Below are 13,036 nucleotides of genomic sequence, written 5' to 3' on the forward strand. Positions count from 1 at the left end.
GAGTTGTTTGAATTGTGCGGTGAGTTTATTTTCGATTTCTGCAAGTGTTTGTGGACGCATTAAAGACTGATATGGCAACACGAGAGTGTTTGCTTACATAAAGCCACAATAGCGCGCTAGCTGCGGCCCGTCGGTGCAGCACTCATTCAATATCAGATCGTCTATTTATCTTGCTGTGTGGATGTGCTAGAGCTATATCAACAATGTGACGGTATATTTACAAGGAATTTACTCGGACTGCTAATAGAATAAGGCGTAATTCTCCATCTAATATTTTTCCACGTTGAACAAACAAAATTAGTTGCTATCCGCTTCAGCAAACACGAGACAGTCCGCCATGGATAAGTCAGGAAAATCGGAAACAGTCGTGTCTCAAGACACGACTGAGGAACTCCCTTTGAAGTCGGAAGCCAAAGAAGTTAAGAACATGTCATTTATGGAGAAGCTGAGGTTTGTGAAATCGAACGTGACGGTGGAGCCGGTGCTGGCATTGTTCGTGATGCCAAGCGTGCTGGCGATGCTGGCGACGCAAAACTTGAACTTGGACAAAGCGTGTCGTGTCAATCTAGGTTTCGGGGATGCAGTTTGCAACGACTTGCGGCTCCGAAAACGAGCGAACCATACTTTTGAGGAGGACGAAGTGCAAAAACTGATTGCGTCCGTCCAAGCTTGGAAAAGCGTCGTTCACACTGCCGTACCTACATTGCTGATGTTCTTCATTGGAGCATGGAGCGACAAAACTGGCCGGCGGAAGATTTGTATGCTAATGCCTATCTTCGGGGAGTTCATGACGTGCATGCTCAACATGCTAAACACGTACTTCTTCTATGAAGTCCCGGTGGAGTTAACAGTCTTTATGGAGGTGATATTCCCTTCTCTCACGGGCGGCTGGTACACTATGTTCCTGGGTACTTTCAGCTACCTAGGGGATATAACGTCAAAAGAAACTAGAACATTCCGAATGGGTATCTTGAATTTGTGCATGACAGTTGGATTCCCTATTGGGATGGGTCTGAGTGGGGTGTTGCTCAAAGTATTGGGTTACTACGGAGTGTTTTCTATATCTGCATTCTTCCAATTTTTGAACTTCTGCTATGTGTTTTTCATGATTGAGGATCACACTTGGCTCGAGAATAAAGAAAAGGTGCGTAGCATTAACTCTTACGATATTATGTGAATATGTGAAAATATTATTGTTGTGCTAACTGTATCTATTTTTAGGTGAAGCGGACGGGTTTTACCGGTTTCTTTATTGAGTTCTTCGACTTCCAAAGTCTAAAGCAAACTTTCGAGATCGCGTTTAAGAGAGGCCCAAACAACAGGCGGCTGCGGATATGCCTCATACTGACTGTCGTGTGCCTCACTTTTGGACCCATGTGGGGTATGTATTATTTGATGATTATCTATCTATATCTATAAAAGTGAAAGGTCACTGACTGACTCACTCATCACGAAATCTCAGAAACTAGAACAGCTACAAACTTGAAATTTGGCAGGATTTTTATAGGGTTTAGACATCCGCTAAGAACAGATTTTACCAAACTCCATCTCTACCAAACTCCATCTCTAATGGTGTAAAACGGGGTCCACGTGTACAAAGTCGCGGGCGGCCGCTAGTTTTATATTATTATTTATTTATTTATTTATTTATTTGGGAAATCAACGGCGATACATTATGGTAATATTATACATTAGTATTGAATAAAACTTACAGCTAATTACAGATTTCCACAGAATATCATTTTGAGTTGGAAATGTCGAATCGTTTAGATAACCACATAACCACATAACTATAAATTAAAAATAATAAAATAAATTATGCTGACACTAAAACATTAAATGAAACACAAAACATATACACATTATGCTCCTTGTGTGTTCGTGTGTGTGTGTGTGTGTGTGTGTGTGTGTGTGTGTGTGTGTGTGTTTGGCCCACCCACTGATCAGGCATCTTTTAGCACTTTAATGGCTTGTAACCTAAATTTTACCTTGCTATATGTAAATAGGTCAATCTCGCTGAAGTACTGGTTATACACTCGCGGCAAACGTGATAGCGGTGCATTGCTCGCGTATCTCGTCTTGCAGTGCGGTACATTGAAAAGAGGACGTGGTTGGCGGCGCGATCGGGGGGCCGGAACGCAGTACGATACTCCTTCCACAAGCTCAGGGCAGTCCACCCCACCGCGTACTATGTCGTACAACAGGCAAGCATCAGTCAATTTGCGTCTATCCTCAAGGGTCAGTAAACCATACTGTTTACAGTTGTCACTATTATATAATAATAACTGTTAATAGGGTAATACAACATGCGTTATCGGTTGTGAAAGCAAATAGAAGACACTTGAAATGTATTTAAACAGTTAAATGTAGAGAAGAAGTTCAGCAACAATTATGATACCAAAAGGTAATAGGCCCATTACCAATACGAATTCCATATTATCTCTCATGCAGCTGTCACTTGTTGACATCGTTTACAAAGATAGATAAATATTTTCTTGAGTCAATAATTATTCCCAAATTACAAACGCTATCATCAACGCTCTAGCATATGACGTATTCCACTAGTAATTAAATAAAGTCACGAACCTCTGGACACACATCAACAGTTTGCGTTTAATATTCAAGATTCGATCTTTGATCAAGGTACAGTCGCCCGCAAATTAAACAGAACAAAATCGCACCTGTGAGAACTACACAAGGTGCTTGGATTAGTGTGCGGTTGTCCGTACCATAAAAGAGTCGTCTAAAAATATGCAAACTCATGATTTTTATCACATAATACCTGCTGCTAATATTATTAGATTCTGTGACGTCAATAGGACATTTGTAATGCACATTGTTATTGTGACATTAGGATTGTTAATTGATAGTTAGTACATCTCTGTATGTGCATGTCAGATTATAATTATAGTTAATCAGTATTTTTATTAAGAGGTTTACACACCACATTAATTGTGTTGAATTCATAATGGCACCTATCGCATCTAAGGCGTCAGTATACCCTGTGCTGTTGTCTGTACACGGGCGTTTTCAACTCACATCTTTCAAAACTCACTCTTGACACGAAAAATACCTACAGTTAATTGACGAAATTGTATAGCACGGTCAGCGTCAAATAGTTCGTGACACCCAAAGTTGCCTTTGCAACGTCTTTGCTACAATTGGAATAAGGTTGTATTGTCAAAATTGGTCACTTTGGGTGTCACGAAATACTTGACGCTGTCTGTACTAAATAAGAGCGCTTTCACATTTAGGCGACTTTAGCAGCGTGACAAACGCGCGACTGACACGCTACCGATAATTTCATCATACTACATACTCGTATATGACAGCGGTTGCCTGCCTTCACATTATAAAAAAATGCCGCTGTCGCGCTGCTGTCGCGCTTCTGTCGCCCTAATGTGAAAACGGTCTAACTTTTTGCTTTCCATTGTCCAGTGTTTGTGGCGCACTTATGACATAATATCACCATCGGGTATTTCTACAAGTGGAATAATATTGACTGGCATCGAAGTGTCAATAAATTGTGCAAACAAGAGAACAGTTGATAAATACTATGTCTGCTGGTCCAATTATTAGGTTTTGAATCGAATTGACCAAGCAAATACGCGATTTTTTCAAATTTCCAGAACTAAAAACCAAGTCATTTTTAGTCTCCACTAAAGGAGGTCCATAAATATATAAATACCATGTAAAAGGGAGGATTTCTCTAAGATTGAAATGTCCACGTCATAGCTTATAGCTACACTCAGATATTCCACTAGGTATTTGTAAACACTGCTCACCTATAAATAAAACTGAAAGATGCTAATACAACTCACATTTTAAAACTTTTTATTATAACATTAGCTTTAGCTACGTCGGTAAAACCCACTTTAAAACAATACTAGGAATTGCCGTTTCTAAAATGTTAAACAAACATTAAAAATAACCAAAAAAAGTTAAAGAAAAACAAGCTGCTTTTTGTTAATGCGGTCGCGGTTGTGAATCTTAAAAAACTTTCTACAAAAACGAATAGAAGGTTAAAGTTCCTATAAGCTCAAATGTCATTAATTTAATGACTACTAATGTAAACTTTTGCCCGTGAAATAATACTTATTGTTATAACTTATAGCTCATTTTTTATTCTGATGTATAAACAATATTACTGCAAAGTTTCATCAAAATTCGTTCAGTACTTTTTACGAGAAAGGGTAACAAACATTCATCAATCCGCACAAACTTTCTTATTCAAGATAATAGTAGGAAGGATAAATAAACAACCTCAGTCATTGATAACAAACAATCAAATAAACACCGTTTGTACTATCTTTTGTCATTTGTTTTGTTTAATTCATAGATAATTTAAGGATAATGATTAACAATATTGTATCAAGACCGTTCTAGTCCTATATTACCTGTAGATATGGCGATAAACATTAAACTCATAAAGTCTAACGCCACTTAATTCAAGTACAAAATAATTAAACGATATATTGACAAAGATTTCAATATATTTTTTCTTAAACCACAACAACAAACTACTCGTACGTAATGACCATATTGGCCTACATACATTAGTTGTATAATACAACTATGTATTTAGGCCATCTTGGGCACATAAGCAAGTCCCTGATAAAGCTTATAAAAAACGACGACTATGTAACTAAACAATGTTGCGTATTTGTTAGTTATATCACAGAATAATAATAAGTACTGGTATATTCGATTTTTATTTGACTTTTAATTAATAACTATTCGGTGTGTGTACTTTGAAACATGACGTCGAAAGTGGGTATTTCCATACAGTATTAGAGAAACAGCGTTTTAAGAAGTTAACAGAATGTCAATAATTTAAAATAGTCAATATCACATCTACGAGTACATCAACATTCGATTAAATAGCTTCACGTAATATAAGTTAAGTAGATATGTTACAAGCAAACGAGACGTGAAAAATGCAGTTTTCACATAAGCAAAACATTGTTTTCAAGGCCGGCAATAATATTTTCACATGCCAGACACGATGTTTATAAATTAAGACCGGAATGCAGCGTGCATAGTGATTACAATCTCACACGTGGGAACCAATTAGGGTTTCTGATTTCTCGACCTATTTTTTTTTCTCGAGTTTCGAGAATTCTCGAGGCCAAAGTCTCGAGTTTTCTCGGGTCTCGAGTCTTTTAATGAAAACTGCTGAAATCGGTTGAAATTTTATAAAAACACAGGTTTTTTTAATCTCATATACCTACTTTTATGCACAAAATAAAATCTTCTTTCATAATTAATATTTACCAATAATCATAACAAAAGTCATAAAGTCGCCTGTACTTTAAGGATAAATAACAATAAAAATCTGGAGCTACAATTGAATCACTTGTTTTTTAAAGAACACAAGTCCAAGTAGCAAAATTACGATAAATAGTTTTTTTTATGAACAAAAAAAAACTTTTTAATATTTTTTTAAATTTCTTACATATAACGAATTGAATAAACTTTACGAGGAGGCACGAGTACCTAACCTAACGTCTGTTAGGTAAGGTAACTGTCTAATTAACAATTGTTTCAGTCTTTAAATCAGTCACATTAAACATACATGTAATAAATATAGCATACTCGTTAGTGAACATTATTACTTAGTTTCAATTAAGATCATTACTTGCTCAATCAAATCAGTTAAAAAAAGAAAGAATAGGGCAGTCTAAAAGCAACGTTGACCTATTAAATAATTAAAAACTTACTTTTGTCTAAGAAAATAGGCTTTCAAGAATATTAAAGCTTCAAAATTGAAACTCGAGAATTCTCGAGCTCCGGTAATTTTTTTCTCGTCTCGAATGAAGCCAAATTTCTCAAGTTTTCTCGAGTTCGAGAAAGCTCGAGCAGAAACCCTAGAACCAATACAAACGAAATGACGTCGGTTACTAGTTACTGAATAAAGACCTCCAAGGATTTCCACACTATGACCGATTCTGCTCAGTCCGCATCCAGGTTTTTCCCGCGATCTTCAGTTCACTAGATCTTTGGTCCACCAAGTGGGAGGCCTGTCTGTCTAAGTACACTACCCTACGTTTTTCGGTCCGTGGTCGCCACTCGAGAAGTTTTCTGCTCTAACGGTTATCAGCTCTACGAGCTCTGTAATAAATAGGTATCGTGTCACATAGTAAAGTTTTTTCTTACTTATGTGGCTGTGCATAGCACTAAAGTTTTATACCACACAATAATAATAACGTTTTACTTTACAAAATGAATTAATCCTGCTAGGTTCTAGATAAGGATGCCGAGGTAAAGGACTAAAACCCAAAATCCAGATTGTTAATGAAACTTTTGTCAGAGCAAATACCACGTAGGCGAAGCCGTGGGCAGAAGGTAGTAAGTCAAGTTTTCACAAATCTCTACATCAGGCATCGATATCCCATCCACACTTTACAAAATGGCCGACCCCCGACTGGGACAGAGGGTGACACTATAGACACTATATCAAAATTGCGTCACGAACAATGAATTAACACATTGTCTTTTCTTAAAAGATTTATTTGGGTGCTGCGTCGTAATAATGACAAACTGCAGCGATGTTAGACAATAACCGAAGGGGAACTGGAATCGATGTGACTAAATAATGACAAATGTTGTGTTTTAAACCTTTACTTATTAGTTGTAACACATAGCTATTTTAGTGTGGCGTGTCGAAAAAATAACACAAATTCTAAAAGGAGTATACTGCGAATGTCTTATGTGTATTACTGTTGGTGTCCCTTTATCAATAATTAAATAAAGGAGTCACAGTAACAAAATAGTTTAAAACTTTGGTAGGCTTGGCTAGTGTTAATTGTTTACTAGCTTTGGTCAATTGATTCCGTATAAAATAGCCTAACTTATTAGAAATGCATAGCTTATGTGCCATTCTTCTGCTCTGTGTAAGCTATCCAGTACTTAGTGTAACTTTTTCATGAAGATCTAACAGACACCCAAAGTCAGAGACACTTCCGTTTATAATATTCATTTATTCGTAAGTCTAAGTGAATCCACTCAATCCCCCACCTAATTTGTATTGGCTAAATTGGCTTTTTGAATATCAATGAATGAAAATGGACACCTCAACGTTTTGCATATAGTCCAATGAAGAACAGGAATACGATGTCATTGCGATTTATTGGTTCGTTTGCATCAAATTGCTAGCACAAGGATATGTCTGAGGCTGAAGGATTGGACACAACGAAAGGCCCAAGAAAACTCTAGTAAGTGTGATTTGAGGCTAGTAGAAGAAAGAAGAAAAATGTTAAGTGGCATCAAAAATATTGTGATTTTCGTCCGTGTTTAAGTTTCTCGTAGACCAGAAAACTGCTGAGCGTATTTTCATTTTCCAACATTGTTCTATAGAACATCTTGATCTGACTCTACTGAATGAATTCCACTATAAACAAGAGCTCTTTTAAAAGCCTATTTGTAAAAAAAAATTAATTCAATGAGTTTAACTGAAAAAGTATTTTTACGGGTACGATATTTCCGACACATTAAAAAACATACTTATCCTTTTGTTGACGTCGATTAAAAACAAACACTACAAATTATTAGACGTATGTATCGATTAAAATGAATAAAAAATCATCTTTGTATACCAACATGAAGCAATAAAGAATTTGTATTTGACTTTACAAAATGGTTATTGCAAATCCGTATATCGATCAACGACCTGTAAACCAGGCAAACTTTTACGTTTTGTTGATTCATCCTAATATTTGTTCGAACTGTTACAACAGAAATGGTTGGCAGTTGTAACTTTTCAGCTATTGCTCGTCCATTCATACATTGGTTTTGATATTCGTCGAATCTGCAAATAAACTCTAGGCTTCGTTTGAGCTTTTTATAAAAGCTATTTGGTGAATTCTCTATTTCAAATAGCAAGCAAAATGGCAGATAAAAGACGTTTTGTAGCGATCTGCATAGGTAGAAAAGCACAATAATTATAAAGCAATATATTTTCAGTCAAAACTTGTTTTATTTCAGTGAAGCAACAATTATTTATATTGTACTATATTTCGATTTAATAAACTTGCAACATTTTCGAACTACGAATTTGATTTGAAATTAACAGGTAGCTAAAACATTCGGATAGTTAACTTTGCACCTAGAGCCTTGGAACCTACTACTAGTGCAAGTGAGGTGAACGCCATATCGTTCCGGAGTCAGCGATTTGACACCTCTTAAAATGGCGGCTGTCGACCGTTTGGTGTAGTGGTTCGAAACGGACTACTATTCCGGAGGTAGCGGGTTCGATTCTCGCACAGTACAAACATTTGTGTGCATGAACATATTTGTTTGTATTTGGGTGTTTTCTATGTATAATAAGTATGTATTTACAAAAAAAAAGTATTTAAGTATGTTTATATCCGTTTTCTAGTACCCATAGTACAAGCTTTGCTTAGTTTGGGACTAGAAGCGTAGTGTAAATGTCCAAGGATATTTATTATTATTAAAATCGATTTCAATTGCCTGGTGGTATCTGATCTGATAAACTATAATGATGCTTTTTTTCAGGTGAGCTAAGTGTAATGTACCTGTTTGCTCGGTATCAATTCAACTGGGATGAAGTCAAGTACAGCATTTACTCCACGTTCAGTCTTATAACACATTCCGTAGGTATGATAAAGTTATGACAACTTTTTTAAATAAATGTTTTTTAAAAGGCTTGGCCTGGCTAAAAGAATTAGAGTTTACCTAAAGATCTGTATTCCTCCAAATAATGAAACGTACGGTATGAAATTCTATTCGCCTACCTGTACCTCTAGCATGAACAACTTTCGTCTTCGAATCGTTTGCGTACTCGATAAAATTCGATACTTAATCTTCGAATTAAATGATAACGGGACAATTTTGATACTCAAAATAAGTTTCGTGCAACCACATCTCATACTAAGTTCACTTTACGACACGTTCACAAGGGCGCTGTTGTAGTTTTCTTACTAAATCTTTTGATGGCGATTCGAGTACGCAAACGATTTGAACTCGAAAGTTTTTCGTGCTAGCCGTACTGTACTGATTGGTACGTATTTGCAAAATCGAATTTCAGGCTTTCTACAAGATCTGAAATAGTCCTTCAGAAGGGACTCCATTAACTCCATTGACTTACCTTAGAACAAGAAATATGAGTGTGGAGTGGAAACCTAGAAAAAAATGTTACTTATGTTTAAACATAGCATATATTTTGAAAGAAAGAAAGAAAACATGTTTATTAGTTTTCCTGAAAAAATAGAATTAAATGTACATACAGAAGATACTTAAAAGGTGGACCACTCAGCATGTGTCGTAACATCTTAGGAACGCCATTACGCTGGTCTTTTAAGTTAATTTTAACCATTAAATACCTTTCAGAATTAAATCTGCACACAATTTATTACCTGACCAGCTTACCTTCTCTTCAAAATGTATTTTCATATTTTCAGGTACACTGTTCTCAATAAGTGTGTTCAGCAGAAAACTGAAAGCAGACGACGCGGTTTTGGGCATGATATCGACGACCAGCAAAATCTTTGGAGCTATAGTACTAGCTTTCGCCAGAAATGACTACGAAGTTTATATGTGTAAGTATTATATTTCTCTAATAAAAACAGTATATTTTTCTAGTTCAGATATCAAAGGTCTGTGTTCTGAAGTGACACTTAATAATCAAGAAGATCTCTAGGATTCAATAAGGTCAGGAATTTCAATCTCTAGGATTCAGAAGTCAAGGGTCCAAAAGTAATTAAATTATGAATTCGCAATTAATTAAAACCTACTCTCAATTATTAGTTTTGATTTTTCGTGACTAGAAATAAAGTATATATTTATTATCATTGAGTGTCATTTCAGAATGTGGACATGAGACGAGATGAAAAATTAATCTCTGAAATCTAGACATACTCGTACTATAATTATGTACAATTTGTTTTATTTTTTCTTTTTATATTTTTCCTATCTATTTATTTTATTTCTATTTTCAGCTCCCCTAGTAGAAATACTCAACGGGACGACAGCCATAGCCCTGAGGTCGATCGCTTCCAAACTGGTGTCTTACCAAGAACTAGGTAAGTCCTAAGGCCCCTCGCCGATTTTTGTAGCGATGCAGTAGCGTTTCTGTCGCGCATTCGCATCTATACAGTCGCAATGCGGTCGCTAGATGTGTGCCCTCGCCCATATAAACGCGCTTCCGTCGCGATGCAAACGCAATACTTTCGCGACGCAATGCGATTCAGTAACCCTCCCTCCGTTCTCTCCCCGATGTCATCCGATACGGTCGCGCGTTTGCATCGATACAGTCGCGCTGCTGTAGCGCGTTAGTAGCGCGTTGGCATCGCTTCTGTAGTGCGTTGCAAACGCGACTAACGCGCGTTAGTAGCGAAGCTGTCGCTCGTTTATGAAACGCGCGACAGCGTCACTACAAAAAGTCACCGTGGGTGATGACCCTAAGTGCGCTCACAACAATAGTTCACTAACTAATAAATAGCTCTCTAACTATCGCGATATTAGATTCGATAGGACCGATAGCTTTAAATTGAACAGCAATGTCACCTTGTCTGAGCTGAAGTACCTACTGTCTGGCTCCGGTAAAGTCGACTACAATAGAACCTTGCAAAGCAAATTAAATTGACACCGGAATTCTCGGAATATAATTAGGTTTCCAATAGGTCTATCAATTGATTTATAGTACACAGATATATTAAAGTGAAATGCCTACTAATCGTGTTACTTCAAATAAGGTTTATGACTACGTTAAGTAATCAATTTAAGTAAAATTTTAATTCTTTGCAATGAGTTTTGTAATAAACTCCTAGCCACAAAATTAGATTTACCACGACGGACGACCGACACGACGATCTTTAGAATTCTATGATGTTTTTTTTCTTTCAACCTTATTTTTATCAATTTAATATAATGATAGTGCCTAGACTAGAAAGATATTTATTTTAGTATAATTATGTAAAGTTTATAACACAAGGCATGTAACAGGACCGCATTCTACCTACCGCTTGAGGCCTAAAGTCACTTAATTAGTGACATAATATGGTTGGCAAGCAAACTTTGAAGTCCTCGTTACTACGGATTCTTAGATAGTTAAGTTCCCCGGGTCTACCTAACCTTTACAGGTCAAGTTTAATAAGCGGTCAACTTGTGGAATTTGGGCACAGGATTTTTGGGACTAACGTCTGAAAGTTTCTAGGTAGGCTAGTAAACAGGCTGTCTCATTTCTCATCTCTCTAAACCCTGTTTTACAAGTAACAGTTAACCGTTCATAAAAGTTAGTCTATGATTTAGATTTTTGTGTACGTTAGTGTGGCCTTTGTCCAGAAGTGGACTTCGTTAGGCTGAAACGAACGTACGAACAAAATTATCTAGACATCCGGTTTGTCTATTGTTACTACTCGTACATCTAACAATTTAGTAATAACATGTTTTCAATGATTTCATAACACTAATTTCATTGGGTATCAATGACAACGTCTCTCATTTGTATGCTGATCGGTAGACCGTGAAAAAAGCGTATGCTTTGCGTTATGTCTATCGTAAAATGGCCAGCTGAAAAAAGTGGGAGGACGTACTTTGTGGTGTTCCTTGAGACATATTTACGTCCAGACCCTTTAGACAAGTGGCAAAACGTGACAGTTGTAATATCGAAAGGTTTTAGCTCAGCGTTTTTTGTATGGAGTTACATCGCTCCGTGAACGAATTCGATTTTCGATTCGATCCAAAAATGCCACTTATCTAGACCTACAGCAGTGAACTGCCATGGGCTTCATCATTCTTCTTCTTATTTGTTACGCTCTTGGCAGAGCGGTCGTGGTCACGGTGAGGCGTTAATCACATCGGTTGTAGAGGCGGATACTGACAGCTCTCCGCACGATCTCCCGCCATCTCTCTCTATTGGCAGACTGTCTGGTGCAGTCACATACGCCGTCTCCCACTGCTGATTTAACTTCATCAATATTATGTTGCAGGGAAGGTGTTTTCACTGTTTGGGGTGGCAGAGACCACGATGCCTCTGATATTCGCCCCGCTGTACTCGAAGGTGTACCTAGTGACACTTCAGGTGATGCCTGGAGCTGTATTCCTGATGAGCGTACTAGCAACGATACCTGCTCTTGGGATATTTGGGTAAGACAACACTTGTTTCACTTACGAGTAGTTACATAAAATATGTACGTGACTATTCCCACCTCTTGTTCCCACCGCTGCAACACCTGGGTAGCCAGGGTCTACAGCTTGACCGCCATAAAAACCGAACCAACAAAGGTCATAGGTACACGAATAATGACAGAACATGTGAGTCAAAGAAATGTCTGATACAAATAAGTATTTATTATTAATACTACAACCACGAGCAGTTTAACCGATCGATTTTGAGTATTCTGTTGAATTTTATAGAGTTCAAATTTTAATTCAACGTGTTTCTCGAAAGTACATTTGCCTGGAAATTTCTCCTAATACTGTAAACTAGGTATGCCGCAGTATTTAACTAATATCCTTCTTATTGCCTCTTTGTTCTAGATGGTTCTACCACGAGCACAAAAAGGACAGGAAAGAGAAGAGACTGGACATACCCACCACCCCGCCCGTGCCTGCCGATCCACCCATAGTAGCTGCCTAAACATAATAAAAATTAAAACTAATAAGTTTTAGGCGACAAACGCGCGACAAACGCGCGACAGACGCGCTGCGGATAATTTCATTCTAAAAACCTGCCTGCCTGCCTTCACATTATAAAAACGCCGCTGCCGCGCTGCTGTCGCGCTTCTCACGCCCTAGTGTGATACCAGCCTTACAGTTCTGTGGTCTATAAAATGTGATATGAAGGGGGTTGTATTGGAAAAAATGAATGAAATGTAAATGTTACAAATATTTGTTAGTTAATAACCAGCCACTTGCAGAAAATTTAAGTAAGCTTAAACCAGTTGAAGTATGTGTTGATCAAAAGGTTAAGTTTAACTTTTTTTAAAACATTCCTGCAAGCCGTACCTAATCGTCAACTGTGGTCGAAAAATACGAAACGAAGAACAATCATTCAAGAAAAGAAAAGCTCAATTAG

General features: G+C 37.2%; 1 protein-coding gene across 1 annotated transcript; it reads left to right on the plus strand.

The window, feature by feature from the left end:
- Window positions 1-30: 30 nt before the first annotated feature.
- On the plus strand, window positions 31-12,629 carry LOC135088485 (proton-coupled folate transporter-like). The gene is made up of 7 exons (XM_063983310.1): window positions 31-1,144; window positions 1,222-1,381; window positions 8,515-8,616; window positions 9,420-9,557; window positions 9,957-10,040; window positions 11,949-12,105; window positions 12,499-12,629. Exons 1-7 carry the CDS (start codon window positions 338-340, stop codon window positions 12,596-12,598), a joined length of 1,548 nt encoding a protein of 515 aa, XP_063839380.1. The 5' UTR covers window positions 31-337; the 3' UTR covers window positions 12,599-12,629.
- The last annotated feature ends 407 nt before the right edge of the window (window positions 12,630-13,036 follow it).

This window comes from Ostrinia nubilalis, chromosome 4 (assembly GCF_963855985.1).
Source record: "Ostrinia nubilalis chromosome 4, ilOstNubi1.1, whole genome shotgun sequence".
Classification (NCBI taxonomy): Eukaryota; Metazoa; Arthropoda; class Insecta; order Lepidoptera; family Crambidae; genus Ostrinia; species Ostrinia nubilalis.